This window comes from Macrobrachium nipponense, chromosome 6 (genome assembly GCF_015104395.2).
Source record: "Macrobrachium nipponense isolate FS-2020 chromosome 6, ASM1510439v2, whole genome shotgun sequence".
Classification (NCBI taxonomy): Eukaryota; Metazoa; Arthropoda; class Malacostraca; order Decapoda; family Palaemonidae; genus Macrobrachium; species Macrobrachium nipponense.
In genome coordinates, this window is record NC_061108.1 from 36,862,173 (window position 1) to 36,879,672 (window position 17,500).

At 35.4% G+C, this 17,500-nt stretch overlaps 1 protein-coding gene across 12 annotated transcripts in view; it reads right to left on the reverse strand.

The window, feature by feature from the left end:
• LOC135216890 (voltage-dependent calcium channel type A subunit alpha-1-like) overlaps nt 1-17,500 on the reverse strand; it is a 638,668-nt gene that overhangs the window by 343,322 nt on the left and 277,846 nt on the right. For all 12 annotated transcript variants that reach the window (XM_064252425.1, XM_064252417.1, XM_064252414.1 and 9 more), the window contains exon 2: nt 7,211-7,417. In XM_064252425.1, the coding sequence (XP_064108495.1) occupies nt 7,211-7,417 (207 nt within the window). The remainder of the gene's footprint in view (nt 1-7,210; nt 7,418-17,500) is intronic.

Genomic DNA, 17,500 nt, shown 5'->3' on the forward strand with positions numbered 1-17,500 from the left:
TTTTTAGAGCATAAATTGCAGTTGAACGTAAGCAAGTATAATAAAGACATTTACCACTTACAAACGAAAGTTCTACTACAGTGACAACCAAATTAGAAAGAAACGTTGTGCACACCTCTGCGTTCGAATCACTAAAAATCTGAAAAAAATAAAATAAAAACACGCAGAAGCATATTTTATACTATATTAATTGTATAATTTTACCTTGGTATCTTACCAACCTTCAATTAAATTAGGTCCAAATGATTGTTTTTGTTTGAAACTTGATATGGGAACCTAATCCACTTTAAGCAACGGCCTTCAACGCTTGCTGGTACCGAAATACCATAGGGTGAATATAAAGTCTTCATCACATCTCAGGTAGGTACTTTCAGATATATACTCTACGGTAGTTTTGAAGATTATGCTCTGTTCAGCAATGGTGCTAAGAGGAGATATTCTTCGACCATAACTGGGATCGAGGGAAGCAGAACTTTAATCAGGACTGAGATGAGAAATGTATTCGTATGATCCTCAACAAATTATACAAATAACTCTGTTCAGCACCTCGGAAGAGAGAAGTAAAGCTATGATCAGTACTGGGATGGGTGTAACATGACGGGTTGGGGGGTTGTGTGAGAGAAGCCATTCTATGCTTAACACTGGGGATGAGAGAGGTAAAGCACTGAAGAGGAAAAAGGTAATACTAAGTTCAGTAGCAGTATGAGAAAATTCTTTAAATGTTCATCACTGATAAGAGATGCAATTCTCTTCTTATCGGTGGGGATGGGAGAGGTAAAGCCGTGTTCAGCACTGGGGTTGAGAGAGTTAAGGTTATTGCAGAAGAAGGGATGAGAGAATAAAAGTACTAGGATGAGAGTAGTATTCATATCACCATCTTTAAGGATAAAAAAATTCATTCTATACTCAGCATTGAAGATGAGAAGAATAGGAATAAATTCAGCACTAAGATAGAGATAAGCAATGCCATGTTCAATAGTGGGATGAGAGAAATATTTTTATGAACATCATTGAAATTAGATTTTATTTTATACTCAGCACTATCAATGAGAGAGATAAACCTTTGTTTAACACTGGGAACGAGAGAATTTATTATGTGATTAGCACTGTGCTACGAGATGGCAGTAACGGTCAGGTTTGGCAATGTGAGATGTAATGCTGATAATACAAAAAATAAATATCAATTCGTTCTTTAAGTGAAACGCGATGCTTCTGTCAGGTTTTTCATAAACTGTGCAAATGCCCAGTTCTGTAAATAATGAGAGCAAAACTAAGGCCAATTCTGGGTCTACAGATGTATGAGATCAGAGGTTCACGATTTCATCAGTTCTGGAGAAATGGAACGTAATGCCAAGATAAGTTTCTGGACATAAAATCTAATATCGGACTGTACGTAGTAAGTAAAGGCACTGTTAGTTCTGCAGATGTATGAAGTAACTGTTATCATTCTGGGCAGTGGGGAGAAATGGTATGGTTATTTTCTTCCAGATATGATACTGAGCTTGGTGAAAAATGAAGCTACAATTACTTCATAGATGGGAATGTGGAAAAGAGGGTCACTTCTCTGGATGTGGGATATAACACTTTTCTTGGGGGACGCGCTGTTACTGCTATAGAGAGTATTGTAGATGTGGGAAGGAATACTGAGGTCATACTTTTTATGCCTGTTCCTAAAGATAGTTTGATAGAAGCTTTGAATTTCCATCCTGAAGAACTCCTTCATGAACCTGCCCTTTCAACAGCCTTCCAAACATCTGAGACAGAGGTTACTGTAACGGCGTTTTACTAAGGTTAGACCTATTGTGTCTTCCATCAGTATCTATCTCCCATGGCCTGGAGCTGGTGTGAAAAGCAGTCCAGAGATCTTGAGTGGATGTGATAAGAAATGATATGCTACGTTCTAATGACTTCATCGAGGAAGGTTCTAGGAAATTAAGAAGTAATATGAAGGTAGATGGGTTGGTACGAAAAGTAACACTCTGAGCAGTTTTAGTGCTGTGAAAATGAATGTAATAATCACTTCTGGAACTGTGAGAAGGAAAGTAACGGTAGGTTTTGGAGAAAGGACGCTTAAAACCAACTATGGGAATCTGGGAGGTAATAGAAGAAGATTAGTTCTGTGTATTCAGGTAGTTTCAAGGTCAGTTCTGGAAGATGAGAAGCAACACAAACATCAGTTCCTTTGATCTGAGAAGTAACAATGTGGTCAGTCATAGAAAAGTGAGAAGAAATGGTGCGCTACATTCCAAAAATGTTGAAAGTAACTGCGATGTTCAAAATATAGAACTTACAGGTTTGGGGACGTGAGAAGTAGTTCTATAATTGCATCTGGGGATGATTTAGAAGTTCTGGAGTGAGTAAGTAGATGATAAAAGTACTTCAAGAATAGCTGAGTCACTTTTTGTATCATGTCTGAAGAAACATCAAAGTTTATACTACATCATTGGCACAAATACTTAAGTCATATTTATAAGCAAACAACGCCTCCCATACAGCGATATATATCATATCTATATATATATATATATATATATATATATATATATATATATAGATACATACATACATACACACACACATCACACACACACACATATACTATATATATATATATATATATATACATATATACACACACACACACACACACACACACACACACACATATATATATATATATATATAATATATATATATATACATATATATACGCATATATATATGTATGTATGTATATATTGTAGCCGACCTTACTTTTGATGACGTGACTTTGTGTTCTCCCTTGTATTCGAGGCTTCAACTATCCAAGACGTAGCAATTCTAATACGACTCCACAGTGGTCAGTAATACTTAATTTCTATGATGGCATGTCACTGCATAAAGGTCAATGAATCAGCGATTCCTAGTCAGCGTTTTTGCTAAGTGGTGTTGGGTGTAGGACGGATGGACAAGGATTAAAACGAAGCTGTATTACGCGTCATGCCAGAGAATGAGTAAAATAAATGTCTGGCGATTGGTCCCAGCCGCCCCCGCCTCTGACGTCACTAGTCTTCATAATTGTCTGAATCCGTTCACTCGACTTCTTCTCTTTTTCCAAAGCGCGACCAAAAGTCAGATAAACAGACTCTCTCTCTCTCTCTCTCTCTCTCTCTCTCTCTCTCTCTCTCTTTCATTGCTGATACATCTATTCAAACCCAAATAAAACGGAGATTAAAGCCACAATTATCTAAGAAGTCTGGGACGAAATCGTAAATGTATGCTCAATGCTACTTCAGCTATGTACCGTACTTACTAGGGTCTCTGTTTAGAAATGCAGTATTAATGAAGTTTAAAGGGCAAAATCTGTTCTGAATAAACAAACAAATCAAAAAAATAAGGTATTAAGATTTTTTTTAGATTACTTTGCTCGCAGTGAAAATACAAATCAGAATATCTGAAATAAAAAAAATCCTCAAAAGTCGTTCCTATAAGCTAAACTGCTCAAGGTTATGTTTCATTAATAACAGTTTTGCAAATAGCTGTCTACTGACGTCAAAGACAATTTTCGGAAAAGCGTGAATATTCCAGCTACCCTCATCGACCGCCATTCGAAAAACAATAGTAAACGATCGTCGTAAAGTGGGAGTATTTCTAGGATTCACGGAGGGCGTCCACATCAAATTTCGTTATACCTCGACAATGAAAAACTGCCGATTCTTTGACAATAAAAATATCAATCGATCTTTGTAACGTTACCCTCTGCTTGTGTGTGTGTGTGTGTGTGTGTGTGTCTCACATTCAGAAGATATCTCCTTCGTTACCTACATAGCGCAATGGTAACTGGGGCAATCTGTAGAAGAACAGGAGAGAGATTCTGGGAAACCTCCTCCCAGGCTGCCCCTGTGTCAGGGCTGTGCGCCCTCACCTCAAGGCGAAAGTCTTCGTCAGCGCATCATCAGATGACCTACTTTCGCCGAAATTTCTCATGGCTCTGGAAGAGGAGCGGCAAGAGTGGGGGGTGGGGGGTGGGGGACTCTCTCCATGCGTTGGACCATTTTCGCAAATTTCTTTTTGTTCTTACCGTATGTATTTGGGTGCCTGTGATGAATCTAAATTCTTACGATGTGTTTATCTATGAAATTTGCATTACGTTGTATCTTACCTGTTTTAATTGCATAAGAATTAAAGAGTTGTATGAGAGAGAGAGAGAGAGAGAGAGAGAGAGAGAGAGAGAGAGAGAGAGAGAGAGAGAGAGGTGGGGGGTGGGGGGGGCAGAGATTTTCCAATCAAAGAAGTTTCTCATTGACAACCGTTATTACGTAGCAATTTCCGACAAATATCGACAGGCAACAAAAGTCTCATACACTGAGTAGAATGGAATCGGATTTGAACCTCGAGGAATTGCGAGGCAATAATAGCCTGACATGCCACGTGAGCCAATAAATCAGCCGCCAAGGACAAGGGGATTTTATAATGCAAAAATGAAAGAAATACTTCTTAATCACGTGCATCTGATGGGATGTTCGTTACATACGAACATTACTTGTATTAGAAAACAAATATGGGAAAGCCCAGGCGTTAAAGAAGAGTTAATTATCAGCATAACTGAAAATTTCATTGATAAAATATCGGTTTCATTCAGTAACGACCTTCATGAAAACAAGAATACTGCAAACATGTCAGTCGTGAAATGCATGTTGCAAAAGTGTTTTTCTTTCGTTTCTAGAGATATGACCCCCAAATTAAAAGAATTAGAGGGAAAGACAAGAAGCTACCCTAGGAAAGCCGAAACGTAACCTCACGCAGGGGTAAGGTTATTTCTGACCCGAGGTAAACAACCAAAGTTAATCTGTAAACGAATGAAGGCCAAAACGACACAACCTTTCAAGTTGAATTCCACTTTCAAAGGCAAAACACAATATGCGTTCACTTCCGCGACTTAATCGGGAAGCCTACAGGCCCTGCCCTTCCGGTAGGTGGCTCATCCAGCCGTCATTCGTTTCGTAACTTTTCGTTTTGCCGACTAACCGTCGACCTCAAGGGTAGGAAACCGTTTCATTTTGGGTGTCATTTGACGATCACCCCGCTGATGAAAAAGGAATAAAAACAAGCAGCAATAACATACAGAACGATATATCCAGTACCAGTGAATTTTACTGGAAGTCTTATTAACTTACTATGACCTGCAGCCCATTTATTTATAGCATGATGACAACGGTAATGCTGGATAATTAAAATCTGGGTGCTGTTACGTCAGCATGTCGACGTTGTGTGGCACCCTTGGGATAATGGAAATTCGTGCCGTCACTTATAAAGAAATAGCCAAAAGCTTCATACTGCTATATAGGAAGGACCACTTCTTAGGTGAAAAGCTATATATTTAATTTGAATACACTAATCGTAGTAAAACTAAGTCATTTCCCAAACTATAAAGATATGCAAAAACCACTAGGGTCAGATGTCTACTGATTATGGAAGCAATAACGCTTGACCACCAACAATTAATCCATACACTTTAAACTGTTCGGAAAATCTGGAAATCTAAAGAAGTAAAGAAGTAAAACAGTTATCTGATTGAAATAATTGTTAAAACTGACGGGGCCTTTGTGACCATTAACAATCTTAATAGAAATACTGTTGTTTCCCTTCAGGGGAACAATATGGTCTGAATAATAGTTCCCCTTTATCTTTTTGGTCGAATGCACCTCAATCTACACTCTGAATCCTCAAAACAGCAGTAAGGCTTCATTCATACTTGATTTTGGTTATCTTACAATCAAAACATCCGTATTTCATGGTAAACATAACCTAATTTGCTGATGCATAAAAATGACAGCCAAAGCAAGGTATGGATTTTATCCCATGACTGTCACTGAAGGCTGAGGCATCATTTTCACTGAGAAATACAATTTACACGGAAGATGGCATCTAGTATATTACCAACTGCTGCAGAAGACAGTGTTGTTAAATAAAGTGGCAAGAGAGCTAATGGGCAAGTGCAACAGTGAAGAAGAGGACGTGACCTAAAGGAATGAAAACACGACCTCGTTGACTCATAACCTCGGGAAATTTGCAGTAAAACGAAAGCTTTCAAACCCCCTGAATGAGTACTGACAATGCTTCAAGAAAAACCATTTTTACTCCAAAAGCAACTTGAACTGGTTTCTCAGAGCAATAATATCCCATTCAATAACTTCCTTAGAAATATGCAAGAGGCGACGTTCCCCTGGGTTATGAGTCATGCCATCTTACTGAGAGGTAATATTATTAAGAGTTTGCAATGAAAGCTCCTCTGAACCCTTAACTACAAAGCCTACAGACGCAGATACTCGTGACGTATTTGTTCCTATCAACTGAATGCAAATGATTCTTCCCAATCGTCAACTTTATGCAACTTAGGCCTTCAACTGAGCAGCGGTAAAACAATGGGGTTTCATTACGATGGACAAAGGAATTTTAGCCAGATACATATGAGTAAATTAAGATAAAAATGCTGTAAGATAAAACCTTACAGAAAAAAATGAAAATCTAATTAAGATTAAAAAATAATGCTTAAACCCAGTATACAGTCATAAATGATACGGTTTGCATTTCAAAAGCTTAGAAGCTAAGGATCAATGCATCATTTACTGCTTTCATGTATGTTTATAGTGGCAAGATCAAAGAGACAAAAAAAAGTTTTAAAAAATTCCCGTAACTATATGTTCAGAAACTTACACAAATAAAATCTCAATAAGCATGTTCAATAGCGTACGTAGTAACAGGAACTTCCCCAAGCCGTATATGATGATATAATAGTTTTCTTTCCCATATACATTCTTTGCAAAAACAAAAACACTACTTTGAACGCTGTGCATTACTTTCAGTTTCAAAGGAACGATTATCCGTAAATAAAAATATTTCACGACGTCATTATAACTTGATTTATTCGGTTGTCACTCATAGGTTGGACATAAACATTTCAAAAATATACCGTAAATAACAGGACAAACATTTTACGAATTATGCGAAACGTAGTTTGAAATGGATATGAATAAACAAAGATAAACAATATTTATAAAATCGAAGCCATGTGTGAAAGCCTGGTAAATGATCGTAGGAACTATGGTACCTTTCAAGCAATTAGTAACACGGAGGGGCTGCGAATAACCCACAGCCGAGAGAAATATCTCGGAGACCTTACCGTCGCCACCGGCTCAGAGCAGCAGCATCGCTTTGCGTAAAAGGATATGGAAATTCTATGATGAACTTAGTATACTTCCTAATGATGTTGTCGTCGGAGAGAATGAAGAGGGAAGTGGGGCCCTTAACCCCAGGCTGTTGGGGTGGGCCCTTCTTGCCACCCATGGCCCCGTAGGTGGGCGTTGGGCGTCCGAGACGGCACAACCCGTCACCCGAGCCTCCAGCCGACGCCCGGGCCTCCGCCGCCGCTGCTAACCTGCAGGAAGAAGAAGAACATCTTTATGTATGGGCGCTTGGAGGGAAATCTGATGGCAGCATAAACGTTTAGCCTATGATATGCCTGAGGTAAGAGGCCAAAGCTTTTAAATATAGTATTGCAATAAATTGAAACTTATGGGAACCACATATCGCAAAAGATGTTATGAAAAGTGATAATTCATGAGCAATGGTAACCTACATCACATGTAAAAAAATACATATACGAATGCTTTGTTTTCACAAACCACATTTCTTGCAAATTGTATAAAAAATAAAAATGCAAATATACGATAGTATTTCTCTAAATAAATCACAATCCTTGAAAACTGTAAAAAAATATAAAAAAATAAATATACGATTTATTTATTTAAACAAATCACAGTTCAGTAAAATGGTATATCAAATAACTTAGAATAACAAAGAATAATAGTTAAGAATGGCGTAGTAACACATATTATTCCTATGCTGACGTAAGTCCTTCCCAGTCACATAAACGTATCGGCTAATTTATATCTCGAAAGGGATATAAATCAGTTGAAGTCATAATTATAATAATACATCAGAATAAATTAAAATAAAATAACATTGTACAGTAAACATAATTACACATTTGCAGCAATACACTTATAAATATACAAGATCACACACACATATTTTACGTATATATTATATATATAATATATATATATATATATATATATATATATATATATATATATATATATATATATAATATATATGTATATATATTTATATATATATAATGTTATATATATATTATATATATATATATATATATATATATATATATATATATATCTATATATATATACATACATTATATATATGTGTATGGGTTCACGTTTCTTAGGGAAATATGCGAGCATTATCTAGAGAAAACACGGCCAACCATGTCTGAAAATAATAATTTTTGATCTCATTATTATTCTTAAAATATATCTTAATTATATATGTGGCTCTTACATCTCCCGGAATATTACAATTAATTAAGTCTCTCCTTCATTTTCGTGTCACAGCTTAGGAAAAGGAACATTCAGAATTTTCCAAGTAAGAGATGATCCCTACTATCGACAAATGAGTTCAAAACCAAATCATTTCAAGCAAAACTTCCTAGTCTTTAGTCTGACAGCCGAAACGGCACTACGCTCTTGTAATCCAACGCTGATATTTTAAGGTTAACAATGACGAGATGCCAGGTATTATTCAATGAATAGAAGTATCAGTGAATATCCAGCCGAGTACCCTTTAATCTTCCAAGAACATAATTCCATTGCAAGCAGGTTATTAAAATATCTGAAGAATGATCCATTAAGGGTCCACAGCCACCGTCTCATATAACAAGAGCTTAGCACCTTCTAATTACCATATTCACTTCCTATCAATAATTCTTAGAACGTAAAATTTCGTTGGAATACTTAATACACAATCCACTTTCAGAAATCATATGATTTCTAAGAATACCTTATAAACGTGTCATTTACAACGCAGAATCCGAACGGGTAATATACGGAAGTAATCCGGGAATAATAAAGAAAAAGAGCTTTCCAATGGGATTTTGAAGTTTACTGCTTTAGAAGTTTTCGTATGAGGATTATCAATTCAGCGCCTGAAGCCGTCGTATTTTCATTCCAGATTTGACAAATAAAACACACAAGAGGAGGATGTCTTTTCAAGTAAAGCATACATTATTTATACATATATATACATATGCATATATATATACATACTATATATATATATATATATATATATATATATATATATATATATATATATATATATACACACTCACACACACACACACACACACACACATATATATATATATATATATATATATATATATATATATGGGTGTGTGTGAGTGTATGCGTGTATGTATATATACGTATACATGCATATATATACATATATATACGTATATATATAAATATATATATATATATATATATATATATATATATATATATATATATATATATATATATATATATATATATGCAAACTCGCAGTTTTTCATAAAAGCAAATATACAGTCACAAGTTGCACCACTTGTCAACAATATTCCATACAACAATAAAAAAAGTGAGAGAGAGAGAGAGAGAAAGAGAAAAAAATTCTAGAATGCATCTAAAAGACCAGAATGTTTCAAGCCATTCTGAAGATGAGTGCAAGTTGTGCGTCTGCAAGACCGGCAGAGAAATCCTGTGAGGAGGAAGCGACACTTAAGCTACAAAGAGGGAAAAGAGAGTAACGCGAAAGGAAAGTAGAAGAAAGAACCAGTCAAGTAGATGCTAAAAACTTATGCAGGGAACGTCACCCCTTCATCAGCGCCTGCAAATACTCCAACACATCAGCGGCCGTAATATCCTTTTATCAGCGGCTGCAATATCTGGGCAATATCAAACCCCTCTGTCCCCTCCCTAATACCAGGCCACTGCACCCCCCTCACCCCCTCCCGCCACCCCTCCTCTGACACAGCTCACTCCTCACATACCATCCTCAGCTCCCTCCCGACTGACTCGCTCCCTCCCCACCTCTCTCTCTCTCTCTCTCTCTCTCTCTCTCTCTCTCTCTACTCTCTCTCTCCCCGGCCATTCCCGATTCTCCAAGAACCCGGCTCTCTCATCTCCTCTAAAACCCAAAACTTGCACATCGGGCAAGACATAAATAGTGAGATCGTAAACACTGGGTCTATGCATTCTTCCCCCAGTATTCCTGCTCCAGAAAAGGGAGCAAAGGCAAAAGTACGTATACGATATTTGTACGTGTACTCATGTGCGGTGATTCACTGCGTGAGTATGCGTGCATTTGAGCATGTATGTAAGTATGTAAGTATGTATATATATATATATATATATATATATATATATATATATATATATATATATATATATATATATATATATATATATTTGTGTTTGTGTGTGTGTGTCGCTTTCGCTCGGACAAAGTGGATCCCAAGAAAATAGAATAAATAATCATTGCCATATTCACAAATTCAATAATCAAATCGTGGATGAACCCCAAGCAGACAATTTCCAGAGCATTGGCCTCTTCATACTAGCCAGAAAGATCGCCAGCATCCCGTGAAACTCCATACACACACTGCGCCACTCACATTGAGACAAAGAAATACTACAGGAGTGGTTGGAACTAGAACAGTCTCCATAGTCAACCAAAATTATTTTTTATTAAATGGTGAGACTGAAAAATAAATTATTTCCTTTGTCGTTTTATTACTTCTGATTTAATCTAATTTGATTAAATATATTTAACATACCTACACGGGAGAATTTGAGAAAATTCGAATATGAAAGACATTTACATCCGTTTTCAGTCACGATATTCACAAAAATAAATTCTCGAAAAATAAAGAAAACGAGAGAGAGAGAGAGAAGAGAGAGAGAGAGAGAGAGAAGAGAGAGAGAGAGAGATTATTTGAAAGCAAGAAAACCCTCAAGAAGCATTACAGTCACACAATTAACGTCAAAACAAGATCGACAAGAATCGCAATTTTACATTGTTAGCTTCCAATTATTATTGATGAAGTAGCTGATTATTTTTTCGTTTCCTCTCGCCATTCATTGAAAGGCAAGCACAGTATTTTTTCGTTTTATAAGAAAGATCATCTAAGTTTGGTCTTCATAAATCGAGGTAACCGGAATACATAGTTAAATACGGGTAGCGTTTACCGTAGAGTTGTATCGACTATCCGAATCTGCCTGTTATTTCATTCCAAATTGGTTATTTTTCTTTATGTATATTAACGCCTATGAACATATGTATGATACTTCTAAATTTTCTGTAATAATATAATTTACTTTCCATACTGAATGATGTAAGGAAATCCGACTAACTGTGAACTCAGTTTTCCACGGAAAAAAGAATTAGAAAATTGTTTGCCGTTTTTAAACGACACTATAACATCATGGACAACCTTTTATTCTAGTGTAGACCAGATTCCAAACCATCGGTTACAACCCGTCTTTGTCCCGTCAAATTGAATTCCGTCACAAAACACAAGGAGAGAGAGAGAGAGAGAGAGAGAGAGAGAAGAGAGAGAGAGAGAACTGATCACCAAAAACAATTTTAGATATGCATTTCAAAAAAGCATCGTATTTTAGGATATTATGCATGCAGACGGTTAATGTCATTGTTCCTATTTTTCTGTCGTTGCAATAGTGCTCTCTGTGTGAAGAGACTTTCTCTCTTTATTTCTTACAACGATAGCACTTCACTTAAGGCAATTCGGGGAGCGAATGTTCTTGTCTAATTTTTACACAAGATCCTGTGCCACTATATTTGCGCGGGTATTAATTTAGAACTTACTCTAAAAGCATGTAGCGCAAGACTTTCTAGTCGAGTACTCACATAAAACCAGAGGCCAGCTTTTCATGTTCAGTATGATAAAGTTTGCATTCAAAGAATTAGATGTTTTGTTGAGTTTTTAAACCATGATAAAGTTAGCATTTTCAGAATTAGATGTTTCGTTGAGTTTTTAAACTATGATAAAGTTAGCATTTTCAGAATTAGATGTTTCGTTGAGTTTTTAAACTATGATAAAGTTAGCATTTTCAGAATTAGATGTTTCGTTGAGTTTTTAAACCATGATAAAGTTAGCATTTTCAGAATTAGATGTTTCGTTTAGTTTTTAAACTATGATAAAGTTAGCATTTTCAGAATTAGATGTTTCGTTGAGTTTTTAAACTATGATAAAGTTAGCATTTTCAGAATTAGATGTTTCGTTGAGTTTTTAAACCATGATAAAGTTAGCATTTTCAGAATTAGATGTTTCGTTTAGTTTTTAAACTATGATAAAGTTAGCATTTTCAGAATTAGATGTTTCGTTGAGTTTTTAAACTATGATAAAGATAGCATTCAAAGAATTAGACGTTTCGTAGTTTTTAAACTATGATAAAGTTAGCATTTTCAGAATTAGATGTTTCGTAGAGTTTTTAAACCATGATAAAGTTAGCATTCAAAGAATTAGACGTTTCATAGAATTTTAAAACTATGATAAAGTTAGCATTTTCAGATTTAGATGTTTCGTTGAGTTTTTAAACCATGGTAAAGTTAGCATTTTCAGAATTAGATGTTTCGTTGAGTTTTTAAACTATAATAAAGTTAGCATTCAAAGAAATAGATGTTTCGTTGAGTTTTTAAACTAAGATAAAGTTAGCATTCAAAGAATTAGACGTTTCGTAGAGTTTTTAAACTATGATAAAGTTAGCATTCAAAGAATTAGACGTTTCGTAGAGTTTTTAAACTATGATAAAGTTAGCATTTTCAGAATTAGATGTTTCGTTGAGATTTTAAACTATGATAAAGTTAGCATTTTCAGAATTAGAGGTTTCGTAGAGTTTTTAAACTATGATAAAGTTAGCATTCAAAAAATTAGACGTTTCGTAGAGTTTTTAAACTATGATAAAGTTAGCATTTCTAGAATTAGACGTTTCGTTGAGTTTTTAAACTATTTACTATTTCAAAAATGTTTTTGATTTTCAAATATTTCGAACGTAACAAGAGTATAAATTCAGCCCCGCCCCCGTCCCCCGCCCGTCATTTAAATCCCTTCCCAGCCTGTCATTTTCCTAAGTCCGAAATATGTATTACAAACTTCTACACACATTTAGAGAGAGAGAGAGAGAGAGAGAGAGAGAGAGAGAGAGAGAGAGAGAGAGAGAGAGAGCAATCTCTATAAGAATATTCACTTCTCCGTTCCCCCCCCACTTTTTTTTTGAGTCGATCGCCAGAGATTTCCAACTGGCCACCTGACGTTTTCCATCGGCAAAGGAATCGACAAGAATTCCAAAAAAGTTTCTTTCGAATCACGTGAGAAATCAACAGGTTGCAGTTCCTATGGCTAAGAACGAAAACAAAATTACATATCAATCAATACGGCGCGTTCGGGGAACTCTAACAACTCCCTGATAAAGAACTCCGTTAGCAATTATTTCTCTCTGTTAAGGATTCAATTAGTATCAGCCAATAAGGAATTCCTGTCCTTTGGATAATAGAACAAATAATGATTAATAATTTGGTAGGTAATTTATCTATGATCAACACATTTCTTAGGCATATCCGCATGCCAAAGTAAAAGATGGTAAGTCTTTGTATGTACTGCGCGCGCGCGAGTGTGTGTGTGTGCATGAGAGAGAGAGAGAGAGAGAGAGAGAGAGAGAGAGAGAGAGAGAGAGAGAGAGAGAGAGAGATGCAGGCAAGCAAGCATAGAAACAGACACGGAGAAGTCTGATGGATTTTGACAGAAACCAGCCGGCAATGGAGGTCTATCAAATACCTGTGCACGTCACCCAACTCCCACACATCAATCATAGGTATCGAGAGCATTCTCTTCTCCTCCTCGCCATGATAATTATAGACATCTCTCAATGTTATTACTCTCTCTTCTGATGCGACAGTTTGTGCTCGCTTTCCAAGTGACGTTCCCTTGTCTTCCATGATTTGTTTTAACTGTCTCTGCTGAAGCAGATGTCTTTTTAAGAACCGTTTGTTCTGCACTTGCAACTTTCCTTACTAGTGAGTCATGAATTTATTTATTTTACACAACTGGCAAAAAAATGACCTTTTAGTTAACATGGTATTGCAAATTTCTACTTGACACTTTGGAATAAAATCTAAGTTCACTGCTTATTTTTGGGTTTTGGGGCAACTCTCTTGAACTCTGAATTGCTGCCATGACTGATGTAAATTCGAATGCAGTCGAGGATAGATAGTTTCTTGTATGCATTCTGACTTAAAGATTTTAGGGGAAAACATAACGAAATATATCAGCACATACAGAAGTTAAGAATGCATTCCGTTCAAATTACATCAACAAGCTTAGCCCAAAGACCAGGAAGCAACAATCACTCAGCAATAATCACATGTCTCAGGCGATTCGAAATTTGAAGTGCAAAGGTTGATTAGAAATACTGACGAGGAACAACTGCTTTGTATTTATGAATTATTTGCAAGCCACAATCTATCTCTTTTCGCCGATTCTAAGTACTTAATTTGCAGGTGAACCCCTAGGTCGTAATAAATGTTATCAAGCTGAATTTAAAGGTACTGCAGGGGTTTTACCTGTGATGGTTTAGAAGTAATTGCTTTTCACGATTTGCGGTAAATGAACATTCAAGGTAAAAGAATTTAGATAAAAATAAACTAGTAAAAGTTGAAGAAAACGACAAGTGGTCGGGAAACCCGAGAAGCCAAAGGATCAAGTTCATGACAAAAGTCATTTTATTTATGAAGAGGAACTTCAAGAGCTGAGCAATAAAAGCGTTCCTGATATTTACACAGCCTTTCTTGAGCTTCTGCGGCCTATAATCTATTTGGAATATTCACCCTGGCTTTGACTGTGCGCTGTTTTCATTTGCACATTTCGTTTTCATTTTCCAGTAAGATTAGGATACACAGGGTGAAAATCAAGTGGCATGAAGATTGTAAATACAAGAAAGAAAGAAAGAAAGAAAGAAAGATTCGTTTTCTCCTTTTCCTTTTCTTTCTGGCACTGCATCGTTCAAACACGTTCACAAAGCCAAGTCTTTTCATTCTCAAATAGTGCTGTTACGTTCTATGTGTTGCGTCAGCTTTATCGGAGGTATTTACCAATCTCTCTGAGTTTGACGTCACCATTCCAGTTACAAACACTTACACATATGTGTATGTAAGTTTGTATGTATATATGTAGTATGTATGTAGTACGAGTACATATATATATATATATGATATATATATATATATATACATATATATATGGTTTATATATATATATATATATATATAGATATATATATATATATATATAGTGTGTGTGTCTGTGTGTCTGTGTGTGTGTGTGTGTGTGTGCGTGTAAGTACGAGCATAATATCCTTGAGGAGGGTTCTTACGACGGATGACTAACATAGGATTACTTCAGCGGCAAAAAAAAAACTCCTGAAGGGTAGAGTGAAACACAGTTGCATTCCGGTAGGTAATCAATAAAAGAATAATAAAGAATACAGCCACCCTATATTTCTAGGTACCAGCAATGAACAAATAGGTGCGGGAGGCAGAATAAAGACGGAGCAGGATAAAAGGAAAAGAATGGATTCAGGTCGAAAGAACCGAAGAAAAATAACAATTACGTAAGCAATAACTGTCGGTTGCGCTTTTGGTTCCACTCACGACAAAAACCATTTCATTTTTGGTTTTGTACCGCCATAAAGGAAAAAAGAACTGCGCACGTTCTTGTGCGAAAGAAAGATGTGACACACTTGCACGGAGAACATTTTCACAGAGTGTGTGTTTTACTGAATCCAAAACAGGACCCTCTGTTGTTTCATTTTTTTATCAGGCTACTATGAAACACCATTCACATCAAAGGCCACAAAGTAATCGTTTCCCTTTTCCTAAAAAAAAATAATGGGTTTGAATCGTTCATTGGCATATGACCCTAAGCGCTTTTATGTAAATGCAAGCTGAAAAGGGCACTCATTTAATACTTACATATACACACATAATGAACAGAAACACACACACACACACACACACATATATATATATATATATATATATATGTGTGTATATATATATGCATATATATATATATATATATATATATATATATATATATATATATATATATATAATAACTACATAAATCATATATATAGATACCACACACACACACACACACACACACACACACACACACACACACACACACACACATATATATATATATATATATATATATATATATATATATATATATATATATATATATATATATATATATATGCATATTTCTATATGTATCTGCACAAATTGTATTATTATTATTATTATTATTATTATTATTATTATTATTATTATTATTATTATTATTATTATTATTATTATTATTATTTTATTATTATTCCACAGGAGACTCTTTAATTAAGGTTCAAGCGAAATTATATATATATATATATATAGATACAACACACACACACACACACACACACACACACACACATATATATATATATATATATATATATATATATATATTAGTATATATATATATCAATTTGTATAAGCACGAACTGTATAAGCATCACTATTTATTATTATTATTATTATTATTATTATTATTATTATTATTATTATTATTATTATTATTATTAGTTATTATTATTATTATTATTATTGATTATTATTATTATTAATTATTATTATTATTATTCCGCAGGAGGCGAATTAATAAAGTTGAAGCGAAAATAGACAGCAGCTAGCTAAATAGTATTGCCAGTGTGTCGAATATATACTGATGAAAACATGGGACTGGCTCCTGATACTGTACAATAAAGAGTACATCTTTTGAATACATAATTAACTTGGGATAATAGATCTTAACCATCTCTCTTTCCTTCTTTATCTTTCCAGCAAGAGTTCTTTCGATGGCCACCAAAACTGAATAACTCCATTAAGAGATTCCTCCTCTATTCCTTTTAACTTCACACGACAATTTTAGCACTAACACAATAAAGCAAACGCATATGATTGCGTGGTGCTGACGCCACTAGAACTTATTTCTCCCATCAGTACTTCCAACATTAGTTTTACACAAGCATCTAGTCTCGTCATTCTGGTCTTACTCGTGCCTCAGTAACACAGAATTCAACCATTTACACTACAAAGAACAAGTCTCAGTCCTTTCTACTCATCTCCGAAGGCGTTTCGGTGCATACACATGTTCTAACGAGTTCTTTCCATTTAGTGAATTAAAACATATGCAAAGGAGAGAACACTAATCATTAACAAATGAGGGAAATGAGTGCATCTCTCCCAACAAGGGTATTACAGCTCTTACACTCAAACATTGCTCAAGGCAATTCGCAAGGCTTACATAGCAACGACTACACATACAGTAGTACCTGACAATGAGCAACCACCCTCATACACGGTGTGCTACACACGGACCATGGGTGTATATGTACGCAATGGATGCATATGCAGTTACACTCAGCTAGCTTTTGAATATTTATTTGACTGACGGACCAGAATGAAAGTTATCCATTCCACTGCCAGA